General features: G+C 52.2%; 2 protein-coding genes across 2 annotated transcripts; one reads left to right on the top strand and one right to left on the bottom strand.

The window, feature by feature from the left end:
- Positions 1–1,112: 1,112 nt before the first annotated feature.
- On the bottom strand, positions 1,113–7,615 carry LOC143693244 (transcription initiation factor TFIID subunit 6-like; the record flags this gene model as incomplete). Its single annotated transcript, XM_077173248.1, has 3 exons — positions 7,082–7,615; positions 6,318–6,404; positions 1,113–1,266 (listed from the first exon to the last, which is right to left on the bottom strand). Coding segments are annotated over exons 1-3 (397 nt in total), but the record flags the coding sequence as incomplete, so codon positions are not given.
- A 1,133-nt stretch (positions 7,616–8,748) lies between these two features.
- On the top strand, positions 8,749–10,338 carry LOC143693245 (metallo-beta-lactamase domain-containing protein 1-like). The gene is given in 3 exon segments (XM_077173249.1): positions 8,749–9,135; positions 9,138–9,821; positions 10,060–10,338. Coding segments are annotated over 3 exon segments (1,101 nt in total). The 5' UTR covers positions 8,749–8,783; the 3' UTR covers positions 10,125–10,338.
- Positions 10,339–15,774: the final 5,436 nt, after the last annotated feature.

Here is a 15,774-nt window from a genome sequence, read left to right on the forward strand (position 1 = left end):
CCCCCTTCAAATTCCCCAAAATCCCTCCAAACCCACCAAATCCCGATTTCTCTCCAAATCCCCTTTAAATTCCCCAAAATCCCCTCAAACCCCCTTCATATTCCTCAAATCCCCCTGAAATCTCCTCCAAACCCCCCGAATCCCCCTCAAACCCCCCTGATTTCTCCCAAAATCCCCTCCAAACCCCCAAAATCCCGATTTCTCTCCCAATCCCCTTTAAATTCCCCAAAATCCCTCCAAAACCCCTCAATCCCCTTTAAATTCCCCCAAGCCCCTCCAAACCCCCTTTATATTTCCCCAAACCCCCCCGAAATCCCCTCCAAACCCCCCGAATCCCCCTCAAACCCCCGATTTCTCCCCGGATCCCCCAAACCCCCCAAATCCCCCTCAAACCCCCCTGATTTCTCCCCCAAATCCCCTCCAAATCCCCCAAATCCCCCTCAAACCCCCCTGATTTCTCCCCAGATTCCCCCAAAACCCCCATAACTCCCCTCAAACCCCCTTCATATTCCCAAACCCCCCCCGAAATCCCCTCCAAACCCCCCAAATACCCTCAAACCCCCCTGATTTCTCCCCAAAATCCCCTCCAAACCCCCCAAATCCCCCTCAAACCCCCCTGATTTCTCCCCAAAATCCCCTCCAAACCCCCCAAATCCCCCTCAAACCCCCCCGATTTCTCCCCAAACCCCCCGAATCCCCTCAAACCCCCTGATTTCTCCCCGGATCCCCCCAAAACCCCCCATAACTCCCCTCAAACCCCCGATTTCTCCCCAAATCCCCCCAAACCCCCCATAACTCCCCTCAAACCCCCCTGATTTCTCCCCAAAATCCCCTCCAAACCCCCCGAATCCCCCTCAAACCCCCGATTTCTCCCCAAACCCCCCAAATCCCCCTCAAACCCCCGATTTCTCCCCAAACCCCCCGAATCCCCCTCAAACCCCCGATTTCTCCCCGAAATCCCCTCCAAACCCCCCAAATCCCCCCGATTTCTCCCCAAATCCCCCGAATCCCCCTCAAACCCCCGATTTCTCCCCAAATCCCCCCAAATCCCCCTCAAACCCCCCCGATTTCTCCCCAAATCCCCCAAAAGCCCCGTCCCAACATGGCCCCACCCTTGAGGCAGACGTCCAGGGGCACGCGGGGCAGGGGGGTGTTGATGATGTCGCTCAGATCCACCTCCTTCTCCTCATAGAAATACAACTCCCGCCCACCGCCGCTGGCGAAGCGGAACGGGATGAACTCCTGGGCGTGGAATCCGTACAGCGGCTGCGAAACCGGGCAAAAACCGGGATTTTCACAGGTTTTTAGGGGTTTTTTCGGGATTCTGGGGGGATTTTTCACTGGTTTAAGGGAGTTTCCCCTCAGGTTTGTGGGAATTCCTGTCAGTTGAGGGAGGTTTTCCCTCAGAATGAACTCCGGGAGTGGAACCCGTACAGCGGCTGCGAAACGGGGCAAAAACCGGGATTTTCACAGGTTTTTAGGGGTTTTTTTCTCGATTTTGGGGGGATTTTTCACAGGTTTAAGGGAGTTTCCCCTCAGGTTTGCGGGAATTCCTGTCAGTTGTGGGAGGTTTTCCCTCAGAATGAACTCCGGGCGTGGAACCCGTACAGCGGCTGGGAAACGGGGCAAAACCCGGAATTTCACAGGTTTTTAGGGTTTTTTTCGGGATTTTGGGGGATTTTTCACAGGTTTAAGGGAGTTTCCCCTCAGGATGAACTCCGGGAGTGGAACCCGTACAGCGGCTGCGAAACGGGGCAAAAACGGGCATTTTCCTGCATTTTCACAGCTTTTTAGGGGGATTTTTCACAGGTTTAAAGGAGTTTCCCCTCAGGTTTGCGGTGTTTCCCCTCAGGTTAGGGGTGTTTCCCCTCAGGTTTGTGGGAATTCCTGTCAGTTGTGGGAGGTTTTCCCTCAGGATGAACTCCTGGGCGTGGAACCCGTACAGCGGCTGGGAAACCGGGCAAAAACGGGGATTTTCCTGGATTTTCACAGGTTTTTAGGGTTTTTTTTCTGGATTTTCAGGGGGTTTTTCACAGTTTTAAGGGAGTTTCCCCTCAGGTCTGCGGTGTTTCCCCTCAGGTTTGTAGGAATTCCTGTCAGTTGAGGGAGGTTTTCCCTCAGAATGAACTCTGGGCGTGGAACCCGTACAGCGGCTGGGAAACGGGGCAAAAACCGGATTTTCCTGGATTTTCACAGGTTTTTAGGAGGATTTACCTGCATTTTGGGGGATTTTTCACAGTTTTAAGGGAGTTTCCCCTCAGGTTTGTGGGAATTCCTGTCAGTTGTGGGAGGTTTTCCCTCAGAATGAACTCCTGGGCGTGGAACCCGTACAGCGACTGCCAAACGGGGCAAAAAACGGGCATTTTCACAGGTTTTTAGGGGGATTTTTCTGGATTTTCAGGGCGTTTTTCACAGTTTTAAGGGAGTTTCCCCTCAGGTTTGTGGGAATTCCTGTCAGTTGAGGGAGGTTTTCCCTCAGAATGAACTCCGGGAGTGGAACCCGTACAGCGGCTGCCAAACGGGGCAAAAACGGGCATTTTCACAGGTTTTTAGGGGTGTTTTTTTGGATTTTGAGGGGATTTTTCACAGGTTAAGGGAGTTTCCCCTCAGGTTTGCGGGAATTCCTGTCAGTTGAGGGAGGTTTTCCCTCAGAATGAACTCCTGGGCGTGGAACCCGTACAGCGACTGCCAAACGGGGCAAAAACCGGCATTTTCACAGGTTTTTAGGGGGATTTTTCTGGATTTTCAGGGCGTTTTTCACAGTTTTAAGGGAGTTTCCCCTCAGGTTTGCGGTGTTTCCCCTCAGGTTTGTGGGAATTCCTGTCAGTTGTGGGAGGTTTTCCCTCAGGATGAACTCCGGGAGTGGAACCCGTACAGCGGCTGCCAAACGGGGCAAAAACCGGGATTTTCCTGGATTTTCACAGGTTTTTAGGGTTTTTTTCTGGATTTTCAGGGGGTTTTCCACAGTTTTAAGGGAGTTTCCCCTCAGGTTTGTGGGAATTCCTGTCAGTTGTGGGAGGTTTTCCCTCAGAATGAACTCCGGGTGTGGAACCCGTACAGCGGCTGCCAAACGGGGCAAAAACGGCATTTTCACAGGTTTTTAGGGTTTTTATTCTGGATTTTCGGGGGGGTTTCCACAGTTTTAAGGGAGTTTCCCCTCAGGTTTGTGGGAATTCCTGTCAGTTGTGGGAGGTTTTCCCTCAGAATGAACTCCGGGAGTGGAACCCGTACAGCGGCTGCGAAACGGGGCAAAAACGGGGATTTTCACAGGTTTTTAGGGGTTTTTTTCTGGATTTTCAGGGCGTTTTTCACAGTTTTAAGGGAGTTTCCCCTCAGGTTTGGGGTGTTTCCCCTCAGGTTTGTGGGAATTCCTGTCAGTTGTGGGAGGTTTTCCCTCAGAATGAACTCCGGGAGTGGAGCCCGTACAGCGGCTGCGAAACCGGGCAAAAACCGGGATTTTCCTGCATTTTCACAGGTTTTTAGGGTTTTTTTCTGGATTTTGGGGAATTTTCACAGGTTTAAGGGAGTTTCCCCTCAGGTTTGTGGGAATTCCTGTCAGTTGTGGGAGGTTTTCCGTCAGGATGAACTCCTGGGCATGGAACCCGTACAGCGGCTGGGAAACCGGGCAAAAACGGGGATTTTCCTGGATTTTCACAGGTTTTTAGGGGGGTTTTCTGGATTTTGGGGGGATTTTTCACAGTTTTAAGGGAGTTTCCCTCAGGTTTGGCGTGTTTCCCCTCAGGTTTGTGGGAATTCCTGTCAGTTGTGGGAGGTTTTCCCTCAGAATGAACTCCGGGCGTGGAGCCCGTACAGCGGCTGCGAAACGGGGCAAAAACCGGGATTTTCACAGGTTTTTAGGGGTTTTTTTTTCTCGATTTTGGGGGATTTTTCACAGGTTTAAGGGAGTTTCCCCTCAGGTTTGCGGGAATTCCTGTCAGTTGTGGGAGGTTTTCCCTCAGAATGAACTCCGGGAGTGGAACCCGTACAGCGGCTGCCAAACGGGGCAAAAAACCGGCATTTTCACAGGTTTTTAGGGTTTTTTTCTGCATTTCGGGGGATTTTTCACAGGTTTAAGGGAGTTTCCCCTCAGGTTTGGGGTGTTTCCACTCAGGTTTGTGGGAATTCCTGTCAGATGTGGGAGGTTTTCCCTCAGGATGAACTCGTGAGCGTGGAACCCGTACAGTGGCTGCCAAACGGGGCAAAAACCGGGATTTTCCTGGATTTTCACAGGTTTTTAGGGGTGTTTTTTTGGATTTTGAGGGGATTTTTCACAGGTTTAAGGGAGTTTCCCCTCAGGTTTGTGGGAATTCCTGTCAGTTGTGGGAGGTTTTCCCTCAGGATGAACTCCGGGAGTGGAACCCGTACAGCGGCTGCGAAACGGGGCAAAAACCGGGATTTTCCTGGATTTTCACAGGTTTTTAGGGGGGTTTTTCGGGATTTTGGGGGGATTTTTCACAGGTTTAAGGGAGTTTCCCCTCAGGTTTGCGAGAATTCTTGTCAGTTGAGGGAGGTTTTCCCTCAGGATGAACTCTGGGCGTGGAACCCGTACAGCGGCTGGGAAACCGGGCAAAAACGGGGATTTTCCTGGATTTTCACAGGTTTTTAGGGGTGTTTTTTTGGATTTTGAGGGGATTTTTCACAGGTTTAAGGGAGTTTCCCTCAGGTTTCGGGTGTTTCCCCTCAGGTTTGTGGGAATTCCTGTCAGTTGTGGGAGGTTTTCCCTCAGAATGAACTCCGGGCGTGGAACCCGTACAGCGGCTGGGAAACGGGGCAAAAACCGGGATTTTCCTGCATTTTCACAGGTTTTTAGGGGGGTTTTTCTGGATTTTGGGGGGATTTTTCACAGGTTTAAGGGAGTTTCCCCTCAGGTTTCGGGTGTTTCCCCTCAGGTTTGTGGGAATTCCTGTCAGTTGTGGGAGGTTTTCCCTCAGAATGAACTCCGGGCGTGGAACCCGTACAGCGGCTGGGAAACGGGGCAAAAACCGGGATTTTCCTGCATTTTCACAGGTTTTTTAGGGTTTTTTTCTGGATTTTGGGGGGATTTTTCACAGTTTTAAGGGTGTTTCCCCTCAGGTTTGGGGTGTTTCCCCTCAGGTTTGTGGGAATTCCTGTCAGTTGTGGGAGGTTTTCCCTCAGGATGAACTCCTGGCGTGGAACCCGTACAGCGGCTGCGAAACGGGGCAAAAACGGGGATTTTCCTGGATTTTCACAGGTTTTTAGGGGTGTTTTTTTGGATTTTGAGGGGATTTTTCACAGGTTTAAGGGAGTTTCCCCTCAGGTTTGCGGGAATTCCTGTCAGTTGTGGGAGGTTTTCCTCAGAATGAACTCCGGGCGTGGAACCCGTACAGCGGCTGCGAAACGGGGCAAAAACCGGCATTTTCACAGGTTTTTAGGAGGATTTTCCTGCATTTTGGGGGATTTTTCACAGGTTTAAGGGAGTTTCCCCTCAGGTTTGGGGTGTTCCCCTCAGGTTTGTGGGAATGCCTGTCAGTTGTGGGAGGTTTTCCCTCAGAATGAACTCCGGGAGTGGAACTCGTACAGCGGCTGCCAAACGGGGCAAAAATGGGATTTTCACAGGTTTTTAGGGGGGTTTTCTGGATTTTGGGGGGATTTTTCACAGGTTTAAGGGAGTTTCCCCTCAGGTTTGCGGGAATTCCTGTCAGTTGTGGGAGGTTTTCCCTCAGGATGAACTCCGGGAGTGGAACCCATACAGCGGCTGCGAAACGGGGCAAAAACCGGGATTTTCACAGGTTTTTAGGGGGGTTTTTCTGGATTTTGGGGGGATTTTTCTGCATTTTGGGGGGATTTTTCACAGTTTTAAGGGAGTTTCCCCTCAGGTTTGTGGGAATTTCCTCCGGTTCTGGGGTGTTCTCCCTCAGTTTTGTGGGTGTTTCCCTCAGGTTTGGGAGGTTTTCCCTTGAATTCTGTGAGATTTCCCTCAGATCTGAGGATATTTCCCTCAGTTTTGGGGTGTTTTCCCTCAGTTTTAGTGATATTTCCCTCAGTTTTGGGGTATTTTCCCTCAGTTTTAGTGATATTTCCCTCAGTTTTGGGGTGTTTTCCCTCAGTTTTAGTGATATTTCCCTCAGTTTTGAGGATATTTCCCCCAGTTTTGGGGTGTTTTCCCTCAGTTTTGGGGTGTTTTCCCATGAATTTGTGGGGATTCCTCTTGATTTTTTTGGGAGATTTTCTGTTGATTTTGTGGGAATTCCCCTCAGTTTTGAGAGATTTTCCTTTAATTTTAGGGGCATTTCCTCAATTTGGGGAGCCTTTCCATTGATTTTGAAGGTATTTTTTCCATTTTTGGGCAGTTTTACCTCCACATTTTTCAGTTTCAGGGCAAAATCCACGTCCCCCGTTGTGAGTTTCCTTCTCTTCCCCATGTGCATGAACTTGAGAGCGTCCTGAGGAAAAAAAAGGAGATTTTTGGGGAGAATTAGGGGGAAAAAAGGGGTTCAGAGAGGGTTTGGGGAGAAAAAGGAATTTGGGGCAAAAAAAAAAAGGATTTGGGGAAAAAAAGGGGGGGTTCAGAGCGGGTTTGGGTAAAAAAAGGGATTTGTGAGGGAATTTTGTGGGAAAAAAGGGGATTCAAGAGAGGATTGGGGTGGACTTTAGATAAATGGGTGGAAAAAAGGGGAAAAAAGAGTAAAAATTGTTTAAAGTCAGGAAAATAAGGGCAATGAGGAATGAAAAATGGGTTTAGGATGGGAAAATCGGGGGGAGAGAGGACTTGAGGTGTTGAAGTGCAATTGGGAGGTGAAAAGGAGGTTTAGAATGGGAAAAAGGGGGAGCAAAGGAGATTTTGTGAGGAATTGAGAAGTGAAAATAAAGTTTTTGGGGGAAAAGGGGGTCCAGAATGGGAAAATGGGGGGAGAAAGGGGAGTTGGGGGAGGATTATGGGGTTCAGGAGAGGTTTAGGGGTGGCGTGGGTGAGGAAAAATGGATTTTTGAGGGGAAATTTGACCTCTGAGGGGGTCCCAGCCCCCAGATTTTGGGGTCTCCCCCTGCCCACTCCCACCCCCCAAAGCTGAGGGATCCAAGGGGCTCCTGAACCCCCCAAATTTGGGGGTGTCCCCCTCACCTGAGCCACCTCCTTGAGGCGGTAGCTCGCCTCCTCCGCCAGCAGCTGGCACGTCTCCTCAGGGACCCCCGGCACCCCCATGGCCTCCGCCATCACCTTCATGGACTCGGCGGGGAGCAGCGTGTGGCTCAGCTTCAACTTTTTCTCCTCCGCCATCTCCGCGCTCTCCCCGAGTCCCCGAAACCGCGGGGAGCCCCCAAAAGGGGGCGGCGGGGCCGCGGGGGAAACGCGGGGAGCCCCGGCCGCTCCTCAAGCCGCTGCCGCCGCCGCCATCTTGGCGCGGCTCCTCAGAGCCGCCGCCATCTTGGGGACCCGCCTCCCGCCGCCGCGGGTCCTGGACGGCGCCGGCTTTGTATAAAAAAATCGGGGTTAATCATCATGTAGTTGCCTGGAGATAGCAGCGGCAATATTATCGCGACATAGCAGTGCGATAGGAAGGTAAATCTGGGGTTGTTGGAGGTGTGGGAAGTGGCGGTGATTGCGGGTCACTATGGCCCTGCCAGGACCTGCGAAGAGGCGGGAAAGGGAGGCGGGGTGGTGGCAGCGCGCATGCGCGAGCTGGAGGAACGCGGGGTAACGGAGTGGGGGAGACCATTGAGGGGCGATGGGGGAGTATTGGGGGGACATTGAGGGGACATTGAGGGGACAATTGTGGGGGACAGTTGGGGGGACTTTGGGGAGGAACGAGGGAAAATGGGGCAGGGCTTTGGAGGGGGAATGGGGGAGACCATTGAGGGAAAATGGGGGGGATCCTTGGAGGGAATGGGAGAAACCATTGAGGGGAATGGGGGGGGGAAGTGGGGGAGACCATTGGGGAAATGGGGGAGTCATGGGGGTCTCCTCCCGATCTCTCCCCCCTCACAGGACATTGGGACCTTCGAGCCATCGCCCCCCTCCCCAAACCCGCTGGAACTCCCCCAAAATTTCGCCCTCAAGCCCCCCTGAGACCCCCTCAAACCTCCCCGAGATGCCCTAAATCCTTCTGGGCCCACCCCAAACCACCCTAAATACCCCCAAACCCCTCCAAATCCCCCTTTAACCCCCAAATCCCCCTTTACTTCCCCCCCCAAACCCCCTTTAAACCCCCAAAATCCCCTTTAAACCCCCCAAACCTCCTCAAATCCCCTTTGAATCCCCTTCAAACCCCCAAATCCCCTTTGAATCCCATTTAAACCCCCCCAAATCCCCTTTGAATCCCTAAAAACCTCCTCAAATCCCCTTTGAATCCCCTTCAAACCCTCCACTAAACCTCCTCAAATCCCCTTTAAATCCACTTTAACACCCCCAAATCCCCTTTATACCCCCCAAACCTCCCCAAATCCCCTTTGAATCCCCTTCAAACCCCCCATAACTCCCCAAATCCCCTTCAAACCCCCCAAATCCCCCAAATGCCCTTTGAATCCCCTTCAAACCTCCTCAAATTCCCTTTGAATCCCCTTTCAACCCCCCAAACCCCCTTTCCTCGCCCCAAATCCCCTTTTAACCCCCCCCAAATCCCCTTTCCTCGCCCCAAATCCCCTTTAAAGCCCCCCAAATCCCCTTTCCTCGCCCCAAATCCCCTTTAAAGCCCCTCAAACCCCCTTTAATCTCCCCAAATCCCCTTTAAAGCCCCCCAAACCCCCTTTAATATCCCCAAATCCCCTTTCAACCCCCCCAAACCCCCTTTCCTCGCCCCAAATTCCCCCCTTTGAACCCCCCAGCAATGCCCCTTGGGTACCGCACGTCCCCGCTGGGCTCCCTGTCCATCCCGGGCCCCCTTTACTCCGTTCACGTTCTCCGCGTGGGCTACAACCGCCCCAACCCCGACGGTTCCTGCCTGGCCGACGGCTCCGTCACGCTGCTCCTCGGGGGTCCCCTGACCGTCCTGGTGGACACGGGCGGCCCCTGGCTCCGGCCGCTCCTGCCCGGCCTCCTGGCGGCCCACGGGACGGCCCCGCGCGACGTCACCCACGTGGTGGTGACCCACGGCCACTCGGACCACGCGGGCAACCTGAACGCCTTCCCCGAGGCCACGCTGCTGCTGGGCTTCGACCTGAGCCGCGGCCGGGGGCTCTACCTGCCCACGGGCTGGCGCGGGGCGCGCCCCTGCAGCTGCACCCCGGGCACCTGCGCGTGGTCCCCACGCCCGGCCACACGCGGGCGCACGTCAGCCTGCTGGTGGAGGGGACATCGGCGGGGACGGTGGCCGTGGCGGGGGACGCCTTCGAGCACGGCGAGGATGAGGGGGAGTGGGAGGCGCTGAGCGAGGAGCCGGACGTGCAGAGGAAGAGCAGGGAGGGGTTGGCGGCCGTGGCGGACGTGATCGTGCCCGGGCATGGGGAGCCCTTCAGGGTGGTCAGGGAGTGGGGGCAGAGAGGGCAGCAGGAGGAGGAGGAGGAGGAGGAGGAAGGCAGGTGGAGGTGTAGGGGTGGCGAGGAGGAGGAGGAGAAGGAGAAGGAGAAGAAGGAGGAGGAGAAAGAGGAAGAGAAGAAGAAAGAGAAGAAGGAGGAGAAGAAGGAGGAGGAGGAAGAGGAAACGAAGAAAGAGGAGGAGGAGGAGGAGAAGAAGAAGGAGGAGAAGGAGAAGAAGAAAGAGAAGAAGGAGGAGGAGAAGGAGGAGGAGGAGAAGAAGAAAGAGAAGAAGGAGGAGGAGGAAGAGGAAGAGAAAACGAAGAAAGAGAAGGAGGAGGAGGAGGAGAAGAGGAAGAAGAAGGAGAAGAAGGAGGAGAAGGAGAAGAAGAAAGAGGAGAAGGAGCAGGAAGGTGGCACCTCTTGGACATGAGGACAATGAGGAGGAGGAGGAGGAGGAGGAGAAGGAAAAGAAGAAAGAGAAGAAGGAGGAGGAGAAGAAGAAAGATGAGAAGAAGAAGAAGGAGGAGGAAGAGGAGAAGAAGAAAGAGAAGAAGAAGGAAGAGGAGGAGAAGGAGGAGGAAGGTGGCACCCTTGGACATGAGGAGGAGGAGGAGGAGGAGAAGAAGAAGGAGAAGATGGAGGAGGAAGGTGGCACCTCTGGACATGAGGACAATGAGGAGGAGGAGGAGGAGGAAGAGAAGAAAAAGAAATAGAAATAGAAGAAGGAGGAGGAGGAGGAGAGTGGCACCTGGAGATGTGGGGACAATGAGGAGGAGGAGGAGAAGAAGAAGGAGGAGGAGGAGAAGGAGGAAGAGGAGAAAGAGGAGGAGGAGAAGGAGGAAGAGGAGAAGAAGAAGGAGAAGAAGAAAGAGAAGGAAGAGGAGGAAGGTGGCACCTCTGGACATGAGGACAATGAGGAGGAGGAGAAGGAGGAAGAGAAAAAAAATCTCGAATTTTGGGAAAAAAATCCCGGATTTTGGGGGTTTCTTTGGTTAAAGTAACCGGGAGGTCGCGGGTTCGAATCCTGGCAGTGCCTTTTATGGGGCACCCCATTTTTTGGGGGGACACCCCCACTTTAGAGGAGACACAACTTATTTAATGCAGGACACTTTGTTGGGGGGAAAAGTCCCAAATTTTGGGAAAAAAACCCCGAATTTTGAGGAAAAAAGTTGAATTTTATGGCGTTTATTTGGTTAAAATCCCTGATTAAAGTTAACGGGAGGTCATGGGTTCGAATCCCGCCGGTGCCTTTTATGGGGCACCCCAATTTTTGGGGGACACCCCAATTTAGGGGAGACACAACTTATTTAATGGGAGATGCTTTGTTTTGGGGGAAAATCTCGATTTTGGGAAAAAAACTCCGAATTTTGGGAAAAAAACCCGGATTTTGGGGGTTTATTTGGTTAAAGTAACCGGGAGGTTGCGGGTTCGAATCCCGCTGGTGCCTTTTACCGGGGCACCCCATTTTTGGGGGGGACACCCCCAATTTAGGGGGGACACCCCCTGTTTAATGCAGGCCACTTTGTTTGGGGGGGAAAATTCAAAATTTTGGGAAAAAACCCCGAATTTTGAGGAAAAAATTGAATTTTATGGGATTTATTTGGTTAAAATCCCTGATTAAAGTTAACGGGAGGTCGCGGGTTCGAATCCCGCCGGTGCCTTTTACCGGGGCACCCCATTTTTGGGGGGACACCCCCAATTTAACGGGGGACACTCAGTTTGGGGTGAAAATCCCAAATTTTGGGAAAAAAATCTCAAATTTTGGGAAAAAAATCTCGAATTTTGGGAAAAAACCCCGGATTTTGAGGAAAAAAATTGAATTTTATGGGATTTATTTGGTTCAAATCCCTGATTAAAGTTAACCCTCCAAGATGTCCCCAAAATGTCCCCAACCCTTCTGAAATGTCCCCAAATTCATGGAACCTCCCTACTTCCATTTTAATCCCCATTTTTCCATTGTAATCCCAATTTTTTCAGTTTTAATACCATTTTTTTTTGTTCTAATCCCAATTTTTTTATTTTTCATCCCAAATATTCTCATTTTAATCCATTTTTTTTTTCATTTTTAATCCCATTTTTTTTTGGTCCCCAACCCAATTTTTTAATCTGATTTTTTCCATTTTAATCCCCATTTTTTAATTTTAATCCAATTTTTTCATTTTAATCCAATTTTTTTATTTTTAATCCAAATTTCTTTCATTTTAATCCCAATTTTTTTGTCCCCAACCCAATTTTTTAATCCCATTTTTTCCATTTTAATCCCATTTTAATCCCCATTTTCCCATTTCAATCCCCGTTTTTAATTTTAATCCAATTTTTTACTTTTTAACCCCAGTTTTTTCATTTTTAATCCAAATATTCTCATTTTAATCCCAATTTTTTCATTTTTAATCCCTTTTTTTTGGCCCCCAACCCAATTTTTTAATCTAATTTTTCCCATTTTAATCCTTTTTTTCCCATTTTAATCCCCCTTTTATTCCATTTTAATCCTAATTTTTAATTTTAATCCAATTTTTTACTTTTTCACCCCAATTTTTCATTTTTAATCCAAATGTTTTCATTTTAATCCCAAATTTTTTCATTTTTAATCCCATTTTTTTGGTCCCTAACCCAATTTTTTAATCTCATTTTTTTCCATTTTAATCCCAATTTTTTTGTTCTAATCCAAATTTTTTTCAGTTTTAATCCAAATTTTTTCATTTTTAATCCCTTTTTTTTGTTCTAATCCCATTTTTTTCATTTAATCCAATTTTTTTTTGTTCTAATCCAAATTTTTTCATTTTTAATCCCATTTTTTTGGTCCCCAACCCAATTTTTAAATCCCATTTTTTCCATTTTAATCCCATTTTAATCCCCATTTTCCCATTTCAATCCCCATTTTCCCATTTCAATCCAATTTTTCATTTTTAACCCCATTTTTTTGTTGTTTTAATCCCATTTTTTCCCATTTTTCCCCTTTTTTTTTGGGCTTTTTTCCCCCAATTTTTTTCAGTTCCCTCCCCCAAGCCCTCAGGGTCATCGACTTTGGGACTTTGACCCTCGGGGACATTTTGGGGACATTTTGGGACATTTTGGGGACATTTTGGGGACATTTTGGGAGCTCTCGACTTTCAGGGACCCCGAATTGTTCCAGGTGAGCTCCAGGGCTGGAGGGGACCCCAAAATTTGGGGTTTTTGGACATTTTAGGGAAATTTTGGGGACATTTTGGGGAAAATATTGGGTCCATTTCTGTAAATTTTGGGGAAATTTGGGGACATTTGGCCAAATTTTGGGGTTTTTTGGGGACATTTTGGGACATTTTAGGGAAATTTGGGGCTTTCCGGGGACATTTTGGGGACATTTGGAGACATTTTCGGTCAATTTATGGAAATTTGGGGCCATTCGGGGCCATTTTCGGTCAATTTATGGAAATTTGGGGCCATTCGGGGCCATTTTAGGGCCACTTGGAGCCTTTTCGTTCCCGTTTGGGGACATTTTGTGACATTTGGGGCACTTTTAGGGCCCTTTCTGTCAATTTCGTGGCCATTTGAGGCCTTTTCGGTCCCTTTCGGTGCCTTTTGGGGACAATTTTGGGACAATTTTGGGACATTTCGAGCCCGTTCCCACCGCGCATGCGCGAGCTGTGAGCGCACATCCCCTCATTTGCATAAACCCCGCCCACAGTGGGCGTGGCCGCGCCACGCGCGGGAACTTCCCGGAACCCCTCAAGGTTGTGGAAAGGGGGGGATTTTGGGGGTCCTGAGGGGATTTTGGGGGTCCCGAGCGAATTTCGGGGGTCCTGAATCCTCCTGAAGGGTCCGTGAGGAGTTTTGGGGTTCTCTAAGGGGTTTTGGGCGTCCCGGCTCCCCCGCGTGGTCAGTGGGAAAGTCCGGGGGGGTCCATGAGGGGATTTGGGGGTCCCGGGTGGGATTTTGGGGGTCCCGAGCGAATTTCGCAGATCCTGGGGGGAGTTTGGGAGTTCCGAATCCTTCTCAAGGGTCTCTGAGGAGATCGGGGGGGGGTTTGAGGAATTTTGGGCGTCTCTGAAAGAGTTTTGGTGGTCCCGGCTCCCCCCACGTGGTCAGTGGGAAGATCGGGGGGGGTCCATGAGGGGATTTGGGCGTCCCGGGTGGGATTTGGGGGGTCCGAGCGAATTTTGGGGGTCCTGAGGAGATTTTGAGGGTCCTGAATCCTCCTGAAGGGTCTGTGAGCAGATCGGGGGGATCCTTGAGGAGTTTTGGGGGTCTCTGAGGGGTTTTGGGGGTCCCGGCTCCCCCCGCGTGGTCAGTGGGAAAGTCCGGGGGAGTCCATGAGGGGATTTGGGGGTCCCGGGTGGGATTTTGGGGTTCTGAGGAGATTTTGGGGGTCCCGAGCGGATGTTTGGGGTCCCGAATCCTCCTGAAGGGTCCGTGAGGAGATCGGGGGTTCCCTGAGGGATTTTGGGGGTCCCGGCTCCCCCCGCGTGGTCAGTGGGAAAGTCCGGGGGGGTCCATGAGGGGATTTGGGGGTCCCGGGTGGGATTTTGGGGGTCCCGAGCGAATTTCGGAGATCCTGGGGGGAGTTTGGGAGTTCCGAATCCTTCTCAAGGGTCTCTGAGGAGATCGGGGGGGTCTTTGAGGAATTTTGGGCGTCTCTGAAAGAGTTTTGGTGGTCCCGGCTCCCCCCACGTGGTCAGTGGGAAGATCGGGGGGGGGGTCCATGAGGGGATTTGAGCGTCCCGGGTGGGATTTGGGGGGTCCGAGCGAATTTTGGGGGTCCTGAGGAGATTTTGAGGGTCCTGAATCCTCCTGAAGGGTCTGTGAGAAGATCGGGGGAATCCTTGAGGGGTTTTGGGGGTCTCTGAGGAGTTTTGGGGGTCCCGGCTCCCCCCGCGTGGTCAGTGGGAAAGTCCGCGGGGGGTCCATGAGGGATTTGGGCGTCCCGGGTGGGATTTTGGGGTTCCCGAGCGAATTTCGGGGATCCTGGCGGGATTTTTGGGGGTCCTGAATCCTTCTGAAGGGTCTGTGGGAAGATCGGGGGGGTCTTTGAGGGGTTTTGGGGGTCTCTGAGGAGTTTTGGGGGTCCCGGCTCCCCCCGCGTGGTCTGTGGGATAGTCCGGAGGGGTCCATGAGGGGATTTGAGGGTCCCGGGTGGGATTTTGGGGGTCCCGAGCGAATTTCGGGGGTCCTGAATCCTTCTGAAGGGTCTGTGAGAAGATCGGGGGGTCCTTGAGGAGTTTTGGGGGTCTCTGAGGAGTTTTGGGAGTCCCGGCTCCCCCCGCGTGGTCAGTGGGAAAGTCCGGGGGGGGTCCATGAGGGGATTTGAGGGTCCCGGGTGGGATTTTGGGGGTCCCGAGCGAATTTCGGGGGTCCTCAGGGGAGTTTGGCGGTCTCGGGGGGAATTTTTGGGGTCCCGAATCCTCCTGAAGGGTCTGTGGGAAGATCGGGGGGTCCTTGAGGAGTTTTGGGGGTCTCTGAGGGGTTTTGGGGGGGTCCCGGATCCCCCCGCGTGGTCAGTGGGAAAGTCCGGGGGATCCATGAGGGGATTTGAGGGTCCTGGGGCAGATTTTGGGGATCCCGAGCGAATTTCGGGGGTCCTGAATCCTTCTGAAGGGTCTGTGAGAAGATCGGGGGTTCTTGAGGAGTTTTGGGGGTCTCTGAGGAGTTTTGGGAGTCCCGGCTCCCCCCACGTGGTCAGTGGGAAGATCGGGGGGGGGGGGGGGGTCCATGAGGGGATTTGGGCGTCCCGGGTGGGATTTGGGGGGTCCGAGCGAATTTTGGGGGTCCTGAGGAGATTTTGAGGGTCCTGAATCCTCCTGAAGGGTCTGTGAGCAGATCGGGGGAATCCTTAAGGGATTTTGGGGGTCTCTGAGGGGTTTTGGGGATCCCGGCTCCCCCCGCGTGGTCAGTGGGAAAGTCCGGAGGGGTCCATGAAGGGATTTGAGGGTCCCGGGTGGGATTTTGGGGGTCCCGTGCGAATTTCGGGGGTCCTGAATCCTTCTGAAGGGTCTGTGAGAAGATCGGGGGGTCCTTGAGGGGTTTTGGGGGTCCTTGAGGAGTTTTGGGGGTCTCTGAGGAGTTTTGGGGGTCCCGGCTCCCCCCGCGTGGTCAGTGGGAAAGTCCGGGGGGGGTCCATGAGGGGATTTGAGGGTCCCTGAGGGGATTTTGGGGGTCCCGGGCGAATTTCGGGGGTCCTCAGGGGATTTTGGCGGTCTCGGGGGGAATTTTGGGGGTTCCGAATCCTCCTGAAGCGTCTGTGGGAAGATCGGGGGGGGGGTCTTTGAGGAGTTTTGGGGGTCTCTGAGGAGTTTTGGGGGTCCCGGCTCCCCCCGCGTGGTCAGTGGGAAAGTCCGGAGGGGTCCATGAGGGGATTTGGGGGTCCCGGGTGGGATTTTGGGGGTCCCT

This window comes from Agelaius phoeniceus, unplaced genomic scaffold, assembly GCF_051311805.1.
Source record: "Agelaius phoeniceus isolate bAgePho1 unplaced genomic scaffold, bAgePho1.hap1 Scaffold_466, whole genome shotgun sequence".
NCBI classification, from domain to species: Eukaryota; Metazoa; Chordata; class Aves; order Passeriformes; family Icteridae; genus Agelaius; species Agelaius phoeniceus.